The 18,783-nt window shown below is 43.7% G+C and overlaps 5 protein-coding genes and 1 long non-coding RNA gene across 7 annotated transcripts; 5 read left to right on the forward strand and 1 right to left on the reverse strand.

Moving 5' to 3' along the window:
* The first annotated feature begins 153 nt into the window (after positions 1–153).
* On the forward strand, positions 154–1,276 carry LOC145709164 (uncharacterized). The gene is made up of 3 exons (XM_081786844.1): positions 154–498; positions 539–970; positions 1,118–1,276. The coding sequence occupies exons 1-3, from the start codon at positions 154–156 to the stop codon at positions 1,274–1,276; spliced, it is 936 nt and encodes a 311-aa protein (XP_081642970.1).
* Positions 1,277–1,554: 278 nt separating this feature from the next.
* On the forward strand, positions 1,555–2,938 carry LOC145708575 (uncharacterized). Of its 2 annotated transcripts, none has more exons than XM_081786260.1 (7): positions 1,555–1,711; positions 1,800–1,912; positions 2,208–2,293; positions 2,361–2,452; positions 2,518–2,642; positions 2,715–2,779; positions 2,821–2,938. In XM_081786260.1, exons 1-7 carry the CDS (start codon positions 1,608–1,610, stop codon positions 2,863–2,865), a joined length of 630 nt encoding a protein of 209 aa, XP_081642386.1. In that variant the 5' UTR covers positions 1,555–1,607; the 3' UTR covers positions 2,866–2,938. The 2 variants fall into 2 exon arrangements, with proteins under 2 accessions (XP_081642386.1, XP_081642385.1); XM_081786259.1 differs by having other exon boundaries at positions 2,208–2,285; positions 2,350–2,452.
* A 118-nt stretch (positions 2,939–3,056) lies between these two features.
* Positions 3,057–3,585, forward strand: LOC145709165 (uncharacterized). The gene is made up of 2 exons (XR_014134880.1): positions 3,057–3,464; positions 3,507–3,585. It is a non-coding gene; the product is annotated as an uncharacterized LOC145709165 (long non-coding RNA).
* A 7,313-nt stretch (positions 3,586–10,898) lies between these two features.
* LOC145708560 (matrix metalloproteinase-25-like) lies at positions 10,899–13,052 on the forward strand. The gene is made up of 4 exons (XM_081786245.1): positions 10,899–11,072; positions 11,329–11,729; positions 11,779–12,085; positions 12,818–13,052. The coding sequence occupies exons 1-2, from the start codon at positions 10,931–10,933 to the stop codon at positions 11,646–11,648; spliced, it is 462 nt and encodes a 153-aa protein (XP_081642371.1). The 5' UTR covers positions 10,899–10,930; the 3' UTR covers positions 11,649–11,729; positions 11,779–12,085; positions 12,818–13,052.
* A 197-nt stretch (positions 13,053–13,249) lies between these two features.
* On the forward strand, positions 13,250–15,723 carry LOC145706606 (voltage-gated purine nucleotide uniporter SLC17A9-like). The gene is made up of 7 exons (XM_081784027.1): positions 13,250–13,332; positions 13,723–13,797; positions 13,868–14,145; positions 14,191–14,504; positions 14,594–14,875; positions 14,917–15,031; positions 15,074–15,723. The coding sequence occupies exons 1-7, from the start codon at positions 13,316–13,318 to the stop codon at positions 15,211–15,213; spliced, it is 1,221 nt and encodes a 406-aa protein (XP_081640153.1). The 5' UTR covers positions 13,250–13,315; the 3' UTR covers positions 15,214–15,723.
* Positions 15,724–15,783: 60 nt separating this feature from the next.
* On the reverse strand, positions 15,784–18,142 carry LOC145707695 (uncharacterized). Its single transcript, XM_081785256.1, has 9 exons — positions 17,518–18,142; positions 17,329–17,427; positions 17,174–17,275; positions 17,050–17,131; positions 16,845–16,960; positions 16,550–16,665; positions 16,317–16,441; positions 16,078–16,273; positions 15,784–16,036 (listed from the first exon to the last, which is right to left on the reverse strand). The coding sequence occupies exons 2-9, from the start codon at positions 17,397–17,399 to the stop codon at positions 15,975–15,977; spliced, it is 870 nt and encodes a 289-aa protein (XP_081641382.1). The 5' UTR covers positions 17,400–17,427; positions 17,518–18,142; the 3' UTR covers positions 15,784–15,974.
* Positions 18,143–18,783: the final 641 nt, after the last annotated feature.

Here is an 18,783-nt window from a genome sequence, read left to right on the forward strand (position 1 = left end):
GATCAGAACTTTGACTATGTCATCAACAAGTGCAGAGCGACCTATTTTAGATTTTATATGGTAGGACTCAAAAATGACTCAATTTGATTGTGATCGCATGCGACTTCCCTGATGCAACTGATTATTAAAAATTGCGCGTTCCATTCTACCAAAATGGGAAAATCAAAAAATAAGATTTTTGCTGCTTTCAAAGGCCGTGAAATCGGGTTTTTTTATGAATGGGATGATTGCAAAGAAGCTACTTCCGGATTTAAAGGAGTCAAAGGTGTTTTTTTCAAAGGTTTTAATGAGAAAAAGGAAGCAGAAGATTTTCTTACAGAAAATGCAGAGCAAGTTGCCACAATTAACGATCTACCAAAAGAAAATCAGTATGATAAAATTGGAATCGTCGGCAAAGTAAAGCGTACTGTGCGAAAAAACGCACAATTTGATATTGGTATTGTTGACCAAAAACTCCAGCTCAGTGTCGAATTGGAGGACTACACTGGTTCCATTGAGGTTTGATCATCTTTTTTTTCCGCTTTTTACGCGATTCTAGGTCCCAGTTGTTGATAAAGCTTTCGAATTCATATTTGACGAAGAAATATCTGAAGAATGTCTACAAGAAAAGAAACAGCTCAGGAAAACTTTGAGGCCAAAAACACAGATGGCGAAGCGGCGTCTGAAAGCGTTCTTTGGATTTATATGTCTTCGAAGAAGAGACTTTGATGGCAACTACGAGCTCTATAAGTTTTGCGCGTTTGAAGAGTTTGACGATAGATTGGAGTCGATCTGTCGCCAGGAAGAGGAAGAAATAGAAGAAGAAAATATTTGTGGAATCTCAGAAAGAAATCCTACTGACAGCGAGCCTATTGATAATTCTGATGTGATCAAAAGGGAACGTTCTTTTCTAAAACGTGCATTAGAAGACGATTATTCGCCTCAAGAACTCCCACCTCCACCAAAACTACGTAAACGATCCTTAGAAAACGCACAAACTGGTTTTGGCTTATATGAGTGTGAATACCATCGGCCTCCGAGAAAATAGCACAGTTTCAAAGCAGCATTCAACAAATTTCAATATTGTAAGGTAAAATAGACCAAGTTTTATATTCATCAAATATAATATCATTTCTAGAAATGCACAATGAAGAAGGAAATATATCCTTACTATATCGGACCCGTCCCATCTGAGTGGAGCTTTGTATACAATCGAATTGGTCAACACGATGCGGATAATTGCGAAAAGTGTTTGAAAGGTGAAATTTGTGGTACAACTACTAGAACTCGTGGATAAACTGCTAACAATGCAATTGAACTGCCTACTTCCAGACCATGCAAATAGATACTGCAATATAACTGATGTTTTCTGTTTCTTAGATGAATTCGATTTCTTAGATCTTTCGATTTTAAACTTTGTTTATTTTTTGTTATTGGCAAGAGTGGAATCCGTCGTCTTTTCATTTTCAAAAATCTCGCATTCCTCTCCATAGCAAATGAATGCTCCCAAAAACTCGTTGTTCTTCAAGTTGCAAAAGTTTCTGGCCATGTCGATCACAATCATTCGAACGCATATCCATTTCGAAATCTGAGGGAAATAATCATTCTTGCTTTTTTCAAAATTGAAAATGTCTACAAACGAAGAAGAGGTAGTCGCTGTTGCTCTTCAGGAGAAAATAACAGGTGCAAAAAAGAGAAAAACGAAGAACTATCAACCTCCAGGTTCAAAATGGTCAAGGGCTTGAATAGCATAAATTTGTATGTTCACTTCAGAATTATAGAATTTTGTTTCAACAAGTTTTACTCAAAAGTCCTCGACAGATCCCTAGAACTCCCAGAAGCCGTTTTCTATATGACAAAGTCCGCCAGCATTTTCAAACTTCGGACAATTCAGCGCCCCTTTCTTTCCGTGATTGCGTGTCTAATCCGCCAGGTTAGTTTCTACGAAAAAGGCTCACAGCCTCCGACTCCAAGCCTTCCTTCTTTCCTTCATCCTAGGCGTCCCTGTCTAGCAGTGAATTGCGGCAGCTCAAACTTTAGGCACTGTAGAGACGAAATTTCTATATTTGGAATTATTAAGCTCGGTGCATCGGTAGAAAATATAAAGTAGAGCTGACTTTTCGGAATCATAAATGGTGATTCACGAAGTCGCTGCCCACCAGATTTTATACTTGGTGGCATCAACTTGATCTAATCATCGTTCACGGAAGTTCCATCCTTGCTTTCAGTGTTCGAAGAATATACGGGAGATATTGGAATGATTGGAGTGGACCCGGAAGAGCTCAAGAAGTATGAACGTGAACCTGAAGAAAGAGTTTTAAAATCGATGATGCTGAAATAATTCATCTACTGATCTTTGTAAACTTGAATAAGAAGAAAAGCCGAATTCCTCTTTTGGATCACAGTCGGAGGGAGAAAATGAAACAGATGAGCTGGTTAGCTCTCCGCCGGAGAATTTGGAATTCACTCCAGAAGGAAATGATTATCGAAAAAATTCTATTTATTTATTGTTTAGCTGTGTTGTTGATAATTGTCCGTAGCTGTGTCTCCACAAGACGAAGACGATGTTTTTGAGGATGGTGATAAGGTAGCTGATGGTGGGATGAACGGCGCAGTTCTTCGACCACGACGACTTCTTCCTTCTTTTCAACGCCTTATCGAAGGTCGGATATGAGTCATATCATATGGCCGACATTGTTCGCGATAAGAATTCAGTCAAATTATCCTTTCTTTAGTGGAAGAAGAGTCAGCCATCGAACAAAATTCCGCGATTTTAGAGGAGCCATCTACCACATACGAGGTGCTTCAATAATTTCAAATAAACAATAAAAAATACAATAGTCCATCTATGTGCGAATCACGCGAGGAAAGAAAAAAATCAACTAATCGAATATCGACATGACAAGAAAGTAATATTCTCAATAAATTGTTCGTAAACAGAAAGTGGTTGTTGATCAAATGTGTTTAAAAAATTCGCGGCAAAAAAAAATATTTGAGGGCGCACGGGAGTGTATCTCTCCGCCACCCGCTTCGAGACATGCGTGCGCACTTTCAACCCTTGCCTGAAGAGAGTGGGACATGGAGTCGATTTTTGCGCAAACATGAAATTGATTTTCTCGTTTTCGCTACTACTGAGTTCTTTGAACTTGAGCAGAGGAACAACTCTTCCGGGGAATAGAGATTTAAAGAAAAAGATCGCCTTTCTGCCTCTGCTGAGTGAAAGGATAAAAAGATTTCCTCAAAAGTCACTTTGGTTATTAGACGAATTTAAAATAAAATTGCAACATTTTTCATCCTGCGAGAAGAGAACGGGCTAAACATGGAGCCAACTTCTCAACAATGGGAATGGACGGGCGGCCTGGGAAAATCGTGCAGGACGAGTTCTTGATAAGCTCCTGGGGCAGCCACGAGATCTCTTTTTTCATCGATTTCAAAAACGACAGCATAAACATGACAAAAGACGACCAGCAAAACGCTTTCCTTACGTAAGTCTGGGGGCAAAAAGGTTGATTCAATTGTTGTTTTAGCGCCTTCAAAGTTTGGGAAGAGCAAACTTCGCTCAAATTCCGCCAAAGTGCGAAGAAAGACGCTCAGGATCGAGGCTGAGATATTTTCTTTAAATTCTCCCTGCCCGTCAAAATTTGGGATGATCAAGTATCGGTTGTACTTAGCTTAAATTATCGATTGCTGGCACGCGCCATATTGCGTTTAATCCAACTCACAGTGTGAGGCATATTTTCAATGTTCACTTTCCGGAACTCTCTTTGACCGTTCGCCAGTTAGATTTTTTTGGCCGAGTCAATTAACGGTTCAAAATTTTCATGAACAGTGTTTATTTTTTTCACTCAAGGAAATCAGCAATTTTAATTCGAACGGAATGACATTATAAAGATAGACAGCAGATCGAAGAACGACCTTTCAGCCTTGTTAAGATCAAAGTAAGCTTTCGCAAGTGAAGGGATCCTAGCTTCTGCTGAATCTCCCACTTCTAGCGTAGTTTGCCTGCTCTCTATATCTGGACGAGTGAAGAAAACGAGTAAAGTATCTTTGACGTCTGTATTTCGAGCTGGAGTAAAATAGAGGTTAATTCACGAACTGCGTGAATTACCGAATGAAGAGAAATACACGGCGGCGACCGAGCAAAGCTCGATCTAGATAAGCAAGTGACCTTAGGGGACGAGGGAGTCTAACGAATCTAAGATCCCAATACCCCCCATGAGACTGAAACGTCCTCTAAGGCCAAAGTGTGTGATTTTTGCAGGAGTATAAGCGTAAGATGAGTAACATGGCAGGTTCGAAACGTCGAGGCAGTCTGATTCGCGTTAAAAAACCCTTTTTTGGGAAAAAGCTTGAATCAGATGCGAAGTTTTCGTGATGTCCGAGCGGTGATGACATGAAGGAGTAGCTGCACATGTAGAAGAACTCAAAATACGTCGGCGACGGTAAACTGTGATAATTTCCGTACCTTTTCAGGCCCCGGTCGATGAATAGGGGACCTGAGTGGGGCAGTACTTGCGCTTAGTCGTATGACTGACCCGAGTTTGTGCCGATGTTTAGAGGTTCGACGGGCCTCGTTTCACGGTGTGCTCGTTTTGTATGTTTCGGGAGATGAGCTGCTCCAACTTCGGTTAAAGTCGCATTCGGATCGGCGCCGGCTGAGTATTGACGATCTGGTGAAGACTTTGGACGGGTTCTTTTCTTGCTGTTTTCAGTTGCTGAGCCCTCAACTACTGTTGAATTATGTTTATCGACTGACATATGGCTATTGTCGGGCGCAGCAACCTCCGAAATCACTGTAGCATCAGCTGACATGTCCTCGGCAGTTTCATAAAGAGTACCACCAGAGTACCAGCGATCTGACGGCTCGGCTGGAGCTACCGACGAGTCCAAAATAGATGTAGCGGTTGTATCTCCCAGATTTTCCATGTCCAATCGGCGTCTACTTTCCAAAATAGGTGATAGAGATGATCTTGGCGGTTTTTCCATAGCAACCATCGGAGTCGACGCGACCTGAGAAGATTTCCTCCCCCCATGCGACTTCGACCCGGACTTTTCCATCGGTTTGGAAGTAGGAACAGGCGATTTTTGTGGGACTTTCGACTTAACGATTTCGGTTAAATGTGGGAATACGTACTCGGCCTCGTAGTAATCAATCCAGCGTAAGTCGTGATTTCGTTCTGCGGCGTGAACCACGTGTTCTCGATGGATGAAATCACGTTGTCCTTTTTTATCTTCGACCATGACGACCCAGTCGTTGCTCGAAACGGCTTTCAGGGGACCTACCCAGCGTTCCTTCTTGCTTTTAGCGTCGGTCAGGTTTTCTCGCTTAATGTACACGACAGCGCCAGCGGGGATTGGTCTCGGCTTAGGCTCGTTTTTCAGCCTGTGCTCCATGGCTCGGTCAGCAGCTTCCATCGCAGTTTTCACAATGGCTTCCGCCGATTTCGCTAAAGCTCCCACATTGAGACCAAACACCTGAGGTGTTTCCGCTGTCATTTCTGCGCCAGTAGAGTGGGTGAAAGTACTTTTTCGGCCAAACCAAACTTCTCGCGGTGAAATTTTCGTGCTTTTGTTTTTCACACTATTGAGCGCGCGCATCACGTGGGGAACGCAGTCGGCCCAAGTTTTTCGACCGGAAGATGAGTTGACCATGCAGAATAGACTGTTTTTGATAGTCCGATTCGCTCTTTCTGCGAAAGCGTTTGATTGAGGGTGAAATGCGGTACTTATTGTATGTTTTATCTGGTTAAGCTTACACATTTCGTCAATCACGCTTGCGCAGAAGTGGGTACCTCTGTCACTGTGTAGATGTTTCGGCAAGAAATCCATGGGAAGGAAGACCTTGTAGATGAGCGCTTTTGCAGCGCAGATAGCAGTGTCGGACCGCGTCGGAATGCACCAAGTGTAGCGAGAGAAAGTGTCCGCCACCACCAAATAATACTTGAATCCGCCAGCGGGAGGCATACAAGCGAAATCGATCTGAATCGATTCGCCAGCTGTTTTTCCACGACGAAGGGTTCCAAGTGGCGGTTTGGTACGAGTTCCAGCAGATCCTTTTCTGCGTAGGCAAGGGACGCAGCTGTGGACGTAGTTAGAAACATCGTCTTGAAATGAAGGCCACCAAACGTCCTCTAATCGCTCTAAAGTCCGCGGCTCGCCCAGATGACCGGACAAGTCGTGAGCTAGAAAGAGAAAGTGACTTTTTACCGCTTCCGGTACCACCGCCCGCGCGCCAGATTTGAATTGACACATCAAGCACCCGGTAGTGTTATCCAGGAACAGAGCTTTTTCCATCTTGAGTAGAGACGATTGTCGGTGGTCGGAGTCCTTCACCAGCGATTTTATGTCCAGTGGCTCCTTACCAGATTCCAGAAAAGTGATGATTGCACTCAGAGCAGAGTCCTCCCTTTGATAGTCCAGAATGTTATTATAATTCGCTGACACCAACGGAATCTCCATTGGCGCCGCGATAGCCTTGACGTTTACCTTATGTATCTTCACCTCTGATAAAGTGATTTTCTCCGGAAACTGATTTTCGTTCCAGAAAGGGACGAAGACACGTACTGGTGAATTCTTGTCGATTTCGTACTCGCGACCAACGGGAAACTCAGAGTCGTATCCAAGTGATTTGTCGTCCTCGCCAGGTCTGCGGCTCATAAAATCGGCGAATTGATTTTCTGATCCCTTGATGTAGACAATGTGAAAATCGAATTCTTCCAATCGGCTTTGCCATCGGCTTATTTTAGAATTCTTGAACTTCTTTTTGTGTAGGAAGATCAAAGATCTGTGGTCTGTGTGAATCTGAAAGAATCTACCTTTCAGGAGCTTTTCCAGTCGCTCGCAGCACCAGACAATGCTAAACATTTCCTTTTCTGAAGTGTTCCATTTTCTTTCAGCTTTGTTGAAGGTGTGGGAAATCGCGCTTACTAGGTGCACTCTCCCGCCATACTCTTGTAGCAGAACACCACCCGCTGCGTACAGGCTCGCGTCTGTGTAGAGGTGAAAAGACTCGTCAAAGTTAGGAAAGCTTATGACAGGAGTCTCGGAGAGTCGTCGTTGAATTTCCTTGAGCGCCAAATCCGCTTCTTTGGTCCACTTGAAACAATTTGTTTCGTTCGCCGAATTTCGAACATCGTTTATGGGCTTCATTCTGCTCGAGAAGCAACCGGATGAAATAGCTTCGCCCATTTTCGTTTCTAGAAAACCTCGGATCCAATTCAATGACCCGATTAATGAAGCTAACTCCTTTTGGGAGCGTGGGGGTTTCATCTGACGAAGAGCGGAGACTTGCGCAGGGTCCGGTTTGATTCCATCTTCGTTGATGATTCGGCCCAAAAAGTGAGCTTCGGATTGTAGGAAAGAGCACTTTTCGCCCTTGAGTTTAGCGTTAAACTTGCGGAGCGCGATGAATAGGTTTCGGAGAGTGTTGTAATAGCAGCTGAAAGTCTTCCCAAAACACACTATGTCATCGATATAAGAAAGCATCTTTTTCCTGGTGGGGCTTGAGTCGAGAATTGTGTTTACGACGCGCGAGAATATATTCCCCGAGCATCGATAACCGAATGGTAGTCTGCAGAAGGCGTAAGATTTCCCACCCCACTGGAAGGAAGTCTTGTACCTGTCGCTTTTCTTTACAGGGCACTGCCAATATCCACTTCGTAGATCAACTGTGGCGAAAAACTTATTGCCCGGTCCAATGTTCGCAATCGTATCCTCCATGCTTGGGAGATGGTAAGGGTCGGATTTGTCGGAGAGGCATTTGTTCAGGCTGTTTTTGTAGTTGATGCAGAAGCGCATTTCCCCAGATTTCTTAGGAATAGGCAATACCGGGCTGTTAAACCCTTTCTGGTCTTTGATCTCTTCTATTATTTTCGTTTCGAGCAGTTCGGAGATGTGATCGCTGACCTGACCATGAAAAGCTTGCGGAATCGGGTGTTGACTGATGTTTCGACTCGTACCATCAGTCGGGATTTCGATCTCGAACGGGAATTCACCCATTTTTTGACCGTCGCAGCCGAATCTGTCGTCGAATTCCAAACACAGCTCGGCGACCACCTTCTTTTGCCCCGGGTCGGCGTTTGCTGGTAGGGTAATTCCGAGTTTTTGCTTCGCTAGCTGAATGGGGCACCTGGCTGCGTTCTTGTTAGGTGCGTCCAGCTTTGGGACTTTTGGTGGCGGTTGAGTGCGGGATCGATCGCTATCCTTGACCGCTGATCTAGTAGTCAAGTATTTCTTGATTTTGGTCCGCTTCACTCCGTCCAGCTTCACCACTTGAGTCTCAGTTTGTGTGAAGGCTTCGTTGTAGCAAAATGAGAGAGTACGATTCTTATTGTCGACTGTGAAGCTGTCCGTCATCGCATTCTCTAGTATATCGCGGCCCAGTAGACTTGGGTATTTACTGCCTGGCATAATGGTGAGATTCAGGGAGAATGCAGGGCCACCATTGAATGATAAGCGGCAGGGAAGGATACCCATCGGCTGCTCGGCGGGAATATTTGGGCTGAAACCGGTGACCTTGAAGGGACAGGGCTTCAGCATCTGGAGAAATTCGTCGGGAACGTAAGCAGCGGACAGACAGGAGGACTCGGCTCCGCTGTCGACTTCCATCGATACGTCAAAACTTTTAGAGCCCGTAATGATGGTAGCCGAAGCGAAATAAGCCTTTCCTGGTCGCTTCTTCTTCACTGTGTAAAAGTGAACGTCGAATGGTTGGAAATCTTCAACGTTCTTAGTCGTATTTATCTTCTTGGATTCTGGTTGTTTATCGTCTTTCCCATCCTTAGAATCGTTGCTGGCGCGCTTAGCATTCTTCTTCTTTTTGTTCTTATTTCTGTTGAAGTGCTGGGAGACGGTCGCGCTGTCAACTCGATTCTGTCTTGTGGATTGGGCGAGACGGCAGAGTTCGTTGATATCGTAAACTTTTGATAGGCTTGGAAGGATTGCGTTGAAAACGTCTGGTTCTTCTTTCCTAAGATTCAAGTACAGCATCATCGTCGAGAATATGTCAAATATTTCATCGACCCCGGCGTCGGCTGACTTCTCTTGTCGGTAAGAGTTCAAAGTCGCTTGCTTCGCCTCGTTCATCTTTTGCAAGACGTTGGCGGTGTAGTGTGCAAACGGCTTCGAATGGTCGTATTCGACGTCGAAAACTTCGCTTAGCTTCAGTAAGTAGTGACTCTTCGCGGCGAATGATTTCTCTAGCAGCGCCTTGGCCGATTTCCAGTCTTGACAATTCAGAAATTCGGTTCCAAGTGAGCGTTCGATGTTCAAGTCGAAGTGGCTGTACACTGCTGCGATGAAAGGCTGTTCACGTGAAGGTCTGTCGCGGACGTAGGCGCGGTGATAAATGTCGGCTCTGCCCAAGAAGGTGTTGAAAGATGTGTTGCATGCGGCGTCCAGCTTCGGCAAGTCTTGGACGTGACGAGACCAGGTAGTGGCCACCCATGCTTCTTCTCTCATTGTCGCATTCGTAGAGTCTTTTCCTTGATCGAGCTCGCAGGTAAGAAGCGTTGTACTGAGCTGTTCTAATTTTACTCTGCTTTCTGTGATCAAGGGCTCTAGGCTTGGCTTTAGTGATTCGTCATTTCGCACTTGTTCTTCGAGGTAGTTTACTCGATCGTTTATGCTTCTTATTTCGGTGACGGTTTCTAGCAGTGATTTGTTCGCCGCCATAGCTCGAAATATATCGGCAGTAAGGGTTTATGGGCCTTGGATTACCTTTCAGGCCCTCAGAAAATACTGCGACTAAAAGTCGCAATATGATGAGCTGAGGTGCCTTTTGCGCAAACGCCCGACGATTTCTCTGTCCAGCGATTGTCGAAATTTCAAGGTCTGGTCCAAGGGTCGATTCTTCGTAAACTTCTCTCGATTTTTGGTGAAAAGTGGCGAAAGAATTATGTTTTTCTCAGTATTTTAGGTTTTCCCCGGCGTGCGTGCGTGGTTGCGTGGGCGCGACTTTCGGCGCGTGGGTCGTGGTGGCGCTCGTGCGGTGGCGCTCGCTCGGGGTGGTGTTGGTGTGGTGCGGAAAATTCTCTGAGTGGAGTTTCTCCGGCGGCGCGGTGGCGGTTGGTGATTCGGTTCCCCTCGACTCCGCTGACGGCCAATCAGCGTCCAAGTTGCGAAACTTCGGTTGTCGATGGCGGAAAAATTTATCTTTTCTCCAACGGGACTACTCTGACACCACTGAAGGGATCCTAGCTTCTGCTGAATCTCCCACTTCTAGCGTAGTTTGCCTGCTCTCTATATCTGGACGAGTGAAGAAAACGAGTAAAGTATCTTTGACGTCTGTATTTCGAGCTGGAGTAAAATAGAGGTTAATTCACGAACTGCGTGAATTACCGAATGAAGAGAAATACACGGCGGCGACCGAGCAAAGCTCGATCTAGATAAGCAAGTGACCTTAGGGGACGAGGGAGTCTAACGAATCTAAGATCCCAATACAAGGGTGCCCATGGGGATGATTTTGACTTCGACGGCCGTGGACACACTCTGGCGCATGCATTCTACCCTGGCCAGAAAGGACGCTCGGGCCAAGTACACTTGGACGCTGACGAGAACTGGTCCCTCTACGGCTATCATGTCGGCGAGACCTCCTTATTGATGGTTACGCTTCATGAAATCGGCCACGCACTTGGCAAGTTTATTTTTACCGAGTGCTTATATAACAATGACTTTAAGAATTTGGACTCATTCGAGTTCGTTTTCTTATGAAAATATGATATAAATTTTGCCTCATTTGTTTTGACGAGCTGTTTTTGTCTCTTTCAAATCTAAAATTGAAGTTCTTTTAGGCTGCTAGACAGCACAGTTCAGTCTGAACATTTTCTTGCGAAAGTATGATATAAGACTTGGCTCATTTGTTTTGATGGGCTGTTTTCATGATTCGAATTTATTTTTACCGAAATTTAACCGTCCTTTAGGGCTCGGACACTCTCTCGATCCAGACTCCGTTATGCGTCCTATCTATAAGGGATATTCATGGGCTAATCTCAAGCTTGGCGCGAAGGATATTGATGGAGTCGAAAAATTATACGGCGAGGATCCGAGCAAGTTCAAAAATGACGGAATCTTTAACTCCCGCCGTGCTTTCGAAGGTAAGACCAGATTATATTCATTTCATTACTGTAATGATAGACATTATTCTTATATTTTTACTCAAGCAATTTTATCCAGATTGTCTAGCGTTTTTCCATCGTAAGTGTTCAAAGTTCAGTTTTCCAGGTGGAAAACTTGGCATAGAAAATATGCTCCGTGAGGATTGCAAAGATCTGGTTTAACAGTTTCCGTGGGAGATAACATGGCCTAGGAATCGCGAGATTTCTAATTATGGAAATAACATTCTAAACTTAGACGTTGACATCTGTGGCGTCGTCTGGGATGCAGTGCTCACTTGTCGAGGGGAAACTTTTTTCTTCTCTGACAGACGAATGTGGAGATTGAGTCCGACTGGTCATTTCGTTCCTCCTCTGGCCATGAAGATTCACGAGTTCTGGGACGGTTTTCCTCATAATAAACCCGTCGATGCTGCTTACGAGCGATCGACAGACGGAGCACTGATATTCTTCTCCGATGCAAAAGTTTATAAGGAAATGTTAGACGCGCTTTTCTCCGCGGGGACTGTTTCCGAAGGAACCAAACTTTTAGCATCTGAAAGTTCCACGGGGCAATGATAAACGAGTCTTCTCCGGCGACGATCGCTGAGTTTTTCAATCTTCCGCCTGAAATCGCCGTCCCAAAGAAGATTGACGCCGGTACGATAATTCTGGTTTTATTGATGTTTTATTAGCCCTTTCCGTTCAGCTATTCATTGGAAGATGGAGCAGCTGACTTTTCTCTTCTTCAGGAGCTCCTTTTGGAAAATAGGAACGGATCAAAATTGAATTTATCGCCGACAACAAAGTCGAGTTAGACAAGAATCAAGTCGTTTTGAACTGAATACAGACGAGTTTAATGTGGAAAAGCCGCAGCTATTGCAGATCGGAAAACTATCTGAGTCGATTTGGAAAGAGCTTCCGTCGAATATGGACGCGGCATTTGTCGACTCTTTGGAAGTGACCCATTTTATCAAGAGACGCAAGACCTGGGAATTCAACAAGATAGAACTCAAGTAAGTACTCGTTTCCTTGCACTTTCTCGCATAAAAAGGGGTAGCCTGCCTTTTCTCCTATCATGATTTCAAAAAACTTTTTGTGGGGCCGGAAATCGTAAAAAAACTGCAAGTGCAGTTTTCTTCAACTCCTCGAGACGAGTCGAATGATGGGTCTAACTCTTGATAACTCTAAGGATTTAGCGGTTTACCGGCTGGTTACCGGAAATAACGTTGTCACCGGCCGTTTTTGTTCTAGAAGTGATAAAAAGATGATCGACCCAGGAAATTGTTCCTTATAGTCAGTTCTACTGCAGGCTAAAAGATGAGAGTCGTATCATTACTCCGAAGAGAGTTATCACTAAATTACTATTTCTAGCGGAAATGGGACTAGAAATCAGGAACGTGCAGCGACAACGAAATTTATGCAAAATTTACTGTTTTCAGTGATAACTCTCTTCGGAGTAATGATACGACTCTCATCTTTTAGCCTGCAGTAGAACTGACTATAAGGAACAATTTCCTGGGTCGATCATCTTTTTATCACTTCTAGAACAAAAACGGCCGGTGACAACGTTATTTCCGGTAACCAGCCGGTAAACCGGTAAATCCTTAGAGTTATCAAGAGTTAGACCCATCATTCGACTCGTCTGGAAGAGCTGAAGAAAACTGCACTTGCAGTTTTTTTACGATTTCTGGCCCCACAAAAAGTTTTTTGAAATCATCTATCGTCTGATAAATACTGAGCTTTAGAGAGAGGCTACGGAGCGAGAATGTGGCAGAAAAGTGGTTCCACTGCCCTAAGAAAGCTGTATTTCTGGATGCAGAGCTGACGAGCTCTGGAAAAAGAGAAATCAAGGAGGACAACGAAGAGTCTGGTATACTGAGCTGGTTCCGCCCGAACTCGAGCTTGATTCTCGGCGCATCTGTGCTTTTACATTTCTTTGCAGCTGTCGCCTTCTATTTGTAAAAAATATCCACAACTGCCAAAATAAATAAAAAATGCAAAAAAAAGGTACTCTTTACAAATTTGATTTGATTTGATTTTCTTCGCTAGTGGAGTCGACAGTCTATATTCGAGAGGGTTAATTACTTATATGACAATTAGCTTGCGTAAACAATCTAAATAGCGAAAAAGGTTGCGCCAGCTTTTGGCGCGTTTTTTTGATTGGCGGAGGAGGGTGGCTCCCGCCCAATAGCCAAATTTCTAAGCTTATTCGCTCAGTTCCAAGTTCCAGAGAGATATGTCTGATGCATTTATGGGACAGGTCAGTTAACCTCTCAAGGAATAGAGTCAAGACCCAGAAAAAATATGCTCTGATAAGCAATTAATTTATTAGGTGTAATTGCTGCAAGTCGAAATAATGAATTTTTGAAAAATAGATAATCAGTCTCGCTTTTAAAATTATGATTCTATAATTTTAATTGAGTATCTTTGAAAATATGAAAGCGGACTTGGATAAACTGAGACGAACGTGGTGAATCACATTTTTTTTTTATCAAGCACCGAAGTCCTCGAAAAATGAAATGAACGTTTTCATTAATCATGAAAAGTCTGTCTTTTCGTTTGGCTCAGTTAGCGTGAGCACGCCTTTTTCTTCTTCATTTCTAGGAATAAACTTTATTCCTATATTATTCAATTAAGTACAATATTTTAGAGAGGAGCTTTGGCGATGGAGCGTCTTGCTATTTATCGGCACAGTTATTGTTTATACAGCTAGGTCGGCTCTACCAGGAACGAGATTCGAAAGAGACTTGAATATGAAGCGGTTCCTCTTGGAACAGTCAGTTCAATCTCTAGAAAGTCGTGTCTGTCTTGGTGCAGGAGGATTTTGGCTGGGATCACAATGTGCTTGGCAAGGTTATGGGCAGCTTCAGCTACGGCTACATGATGAGCCAGATTGCCGGTGGCTTCTTGGCCGATCGTTTCGGCGGTGCGCTCGTCCTCGCCTATTGCGGCTTCGTCTGGTCTGCGCTGACCGTGTTGACTCCGACGATCGTGCGTCTTTCCAACTCACCCGCTGGTGCAATGATGATCGTCAGGACAATGCTCGGCGTCTCGCAAGGACTGCATTATCCCTGTAGGAGAGGCGATTCGATAGTGATCCCCTGACGTGTTATTTTAGCGTTTACGTCGCTGATCGGCGAGAAAGTGCAAGCCGGCGAACGCAGCTTTCCCTATTCCTTCATCGCCTCGGGCGGCCAAGTCGGTCTCCTTCTCGTCGGCTCCATCGGTTCATGGATCGCAAGAAGCTACAAATGGGACTACCTGTTCACTGCCATCGGGGTCTCCGGCTTCTTCTGGAGTTTATACATTTACAGACTTAACGGCCAGTACTCTGCTGGGGCGATCAAACGAACGCGCTCGCTTGAGAATCCAAACCCAGTCCGACCGAACCTCTGCAAGAAAGCCGTCTTCGCAATGATGCTTGCCCACCTGGTACGGGCTTTCAACATAATTCCTTTTTTTGCGTTTCTAGTCAACGAATAATTTGTATTTGAATAAAATCGTCTGAAAGCCCACTCAAGGTGTCCAACAATACATTTTTCATTCTCTTCAACTGGCTGCCAGCGTTTTTCCATACCCACTGGCCCGAAGCTCCTGCCTCCATTTACGCATCTGCGCCATGGTCTCTTAGTCTCTTTGGATGCCTCGGATCCGGCTACCTGTCGGATATGCTGGGCAAAAAGTATAATATGACCTTCGCGCGGAAATTTTCCTGTTCTATTTGCCTCGGCATCAGCGCTTTCTTTCTTTATTGTCTCTCCAATACCTCTTCGTTCTACGCCGCTATTTTCAACTCGTGCATGGTCAGTACTCAATCTTTTATTCCGAAGCAAACTATTTTTAGGCGTGCACGGCTTCAGCCTTTGGTTCAGGTTCGATTCTCATCAACCCTTCCGACTTGTATCCAGAGGCGAGTGGATTCCTTTTCGGAATAATGAACACCATCGGTGCCATTCCAGGTAAATGAGAGCCTCAAAGCAGCCAAATAAGTCTTTTTTTAGGATTCCTCGGTGTCCAAGCTGTCGGCTACGGTCTGCATCATGGCTACGAATGGCCGCAGATCCTACGCATGATTGGCCTGCTCAACATTTTAGGCAATGTCGTTTACGTTGCGTTTGGCTCTGCTAGTCGCTTAGTCTAAATTAATTTAGTACTTTTGCCATGTTGATTCAGCCAGTGTCGAAATTGCTGGCTCGTTAGTAAAATTAGTCTATTAAAATTCCCTATCGCTTCCCTCATTATCAGCTGGATTTCATTTGTCGAAGAATAACTGTTCTGGATGGCATCCGTTTCTCATTATTGTGCGTTTTCTTTGGAGGAAAGGCACTCTTAATTTCCGCTTTTTCGATCAAGGTTAAACCACGTATAGCGTCATTTTCTACTTTTTGCATTTCATTCGTGTCATACCGCTTTGGACTACCTCCCGGTGTCAATTATGAAATCGTATTTATTTACAGTGCCGTTACTGTATTTTTAAGTTCAACTCTTCACCTGTCTCTTTCCCTCTTTGTTTTAGCTGTAGCTGCACTGAACTTTCTTTCTTTCTTTCAAATTGTTTTATACCTTTTCAATGTGCAATTCATCAATTCTCACCAACTATTTATATTTCTGTAATATCTTTTGAAACGCTCAATACATTTAATAAATAATCTTCAAGTGCGAAAGAATCATTCTGCGATGTTTTCTTTCAGCAAAATGCCTAGTTGGAAATATCTTTTATTTGAAAATTATGTTTTTATAACTCGCTTTTCGAATGACAGTTGTTTATTTCGGGTCTATGAACATAAATTAAAAGAGCTCTGTGTGAGGGTCAATATTGTTCTCGTTCTTCTCTGATGATTAGATTTAAATTTCGTTTCAATAATCGTTGGCGGGCGTAAATTCCGATGGAAATAATCCGAATTAGTAGAGCTGCTCCTGGTAGATTTTGTCATCCCATCCGAGGAAATTTGTATATCCTTGTTCTAAATTCTGTTTGAGTCTGCTTTCTATATCTCAATCCCACCTTGAAAGTACAATGGCGTCGGTTCCACATGCTCGCCAAGAGCTGGCTCGGGACTGGCCACATACGTCTTGTAAAGTGAAGAGAAACCAGCTGGAAACTCGTTCGCGTCGCCCTTTGTCTGGCTTCGTCCAAGTTGTGCGGCTGAACCACCATCTGCGTACGGAGGAGTCGATGTTCCCGAGTTCTGTCCGTCTATCTACAGAAGAGAGTGAGCTCCATTAATTTATTTGAGTAATTACTGAGTCGGGCCCGCAAGGAGAACCCTGTCGTGCGTTGAATGAATCAGTTGGATAGTATGGCTCTTCTTTCAGCTTAATTTTCTTTACTCGCTCATTTTCTTCTTGCTGTTGCTTGTTTTTCCTTCCTATGATAACAATAAGTCGAAAATTAATTATCCGCTTGAGTGACTTGACAGTTCTTGCTCAAGTTTTGTCAAAAAGGGATTCTTCTACTAGAAAGTATTTTAACTCACGTTTTCTATCCGATGGGAGTTCTTCAATCGTTGTTCCCAGCGCCGAAGCTCTTGAAGCCTGTTCGATTAGATTTGGGTTGTTCTTGAGGATGACAGAGGAGTAGGAGCGAACGATCCTAAAAAATGATACACACTCAAGGGATACCATCCAAAGACGGTATTTGTTATGTTTCTCGAAAATACTCTACTCTTTTTTATTACGGAGCTAGATGCTACTAGAACAAGCTGGAAAATTTTGCAGCGATCATTATTGCGTAAGGAACACATGTTCGCAGGAAAGACGAGCAACCATTACCTGTTGATCGATGAGACTGATGGAACATTGTCTTGAACACAGATGCGGTCATCTATTAACTGCTGTCTGATTTCCCAGGCAAACATCGTTGGATTCGCATGTTTGTACTCCGTTATCTGAAAGGGATGGAAAATTAAATCTTTTGCGCAGCTATGAAGGATTAAAATTAACAAAAATATTTTGGAAGTTTGGAAAATGAGGTTACCTTGTTCACAACTTCAGGCGTTGCAACCTTTGGTTTCGAGCCGCCAATAACCCCTGGTTTGATATCGCCTGTTTCTTCAAACCTGAAAGACGCTAGGAAAAGTCTCCAACTTGGCAGTGCTTACCTTGTGAGGATTTTACTCACGCACCCGTGTGATACTCGTAGTTGCCTTGATATATCGCATGGACGAACACCTCCCTGCTTTGCCAAGCGAATAATTTCTCTCCTGAAAATGTCATTTTATTTTCTCTTTTCCATTCCCGGGCTCTCTGAACTGACCGTGTGTCTAGCGCAAGTGGCCTTCCGTTAACATAGTTGCCTCCCAACTGGTTGACTCCGCTGGAGCTCATCGTTCTTGTTACCCAGGTCGTCTTCCAGCTGAATAGTTCCGTTTGCGCTTGTCCTTCCGTAACAAGATAATTTGGCGAAAGGTACGACAAAAATCAATCTCGATTAGAGCAATCCTACCTCTATTCTTTCGCTTTTACGCGCTCAAATCTGCTTCATAGAAAGAGAGCTTTTCCTCGAATATGGGCTAGCGACAAATATATCTGGCGCGATTTCTAGGGCGGACTATCTCTCTCTCCCTCTCGCCAGGCTCACGCTCCACCGGTCCCAAAAAGCCGACTCACGAAGAGTAAGATAGTGAGAATCGCACCTTTCACTATCTATCTGGTACACACACGCTCAAAGTTTCAAGTCTAAACCGTCATTACGGAGCGCACAATGCCGCCATGATTTCCCCCCAGCTTTAGTAAACTGATCATCCGAAAAAATAACGAAATCACGGCCCGGAAACGCCAAGATCAATTAGTTCGAAATGTCATTATCGAACTCCTAGTTTCAAATCTCTTTAAAAGACCATGTTCTCACTACTTTAGAAAAAGAATGCTCTGTTTTACCTCTTTTTTTGTAAAAGAACCAATGTTTATAGATTTCGAGCCAATAAAGGTGTAACTGGTGCTTGATAAGTGCCTCAGTAATCTGTTATCAATCACTCTTTCGTTTATCCTTTGTCCTCTTCCTCTCAATCTTGCTCGTAAATTGCCAAAAATGTTCTTTACGCTCTTTCGAAAAATGTGATTTTTGATTAATGATATTTGAGGATTTTGAGATTTGGATGATGAGATTATTGGAGGAAAAATAGTTCACGTGAAGTACCCCATCACCCACCGAGTGCCCATTCTTAGATATTTGCTTAGCCAATTCGCCGCTTTTTTGCTTTTCCCCTTATCGAAGCCGTTTGCTTGGCCAAGTTTTTTTTGGGTTAGCTCCATTTCAGAAAGAAAAACAAATACTCTCAGGCTGAGAATCGTAAATCCTGCAATTTAGAATTCAATACTTTTTCTATTCAAAGCTTTTCTTTCGATGATTTTAGGGCAACAAATCATTCATTCACAAACACTGCTCCTGCCCTTCAATATTTCCAGAAGAGCCGTATTCTGTTCGCATCTTCTTCAACAAACATGTGTATGGTAGTTGAGGCAGAAAACGCGAGACGAGCAGAAGAATCCGAGGATCAACTAACTCATTTATTGAGAGGATAAAATATGGAATTGCCGCAAATTCAAGAAAAATGTCCTTATCCACCTCCAGTTTCTATCGCCAGTATGTCTATGAATACAAACGCGACAATACCGGAGTATGAAAAATGCAATAAGTGGACATCGATTGTCCAATTCCCTGGCCTACATGCCCCTCAGTAAGCCTTAGTAAAACTTTTTGCAAAACAAA

The sequence above is a fragment of the Oikopleura dioica genome, chromosome XSR (genome assembly GCF_907165135.1).
Source record: "Oikopleura dioica chromosome XSR, OKI2018_I68_1.0, whole genome shotgun sequence".
In the NCBI taxonomy this organism is placed as follows: domain Eukaryota; kingdom Metazoa; phylum Chordata; class Appendicularia; order Copelata; family Oikopleuridae; genus Oikopleura; species Oikopleura dioica.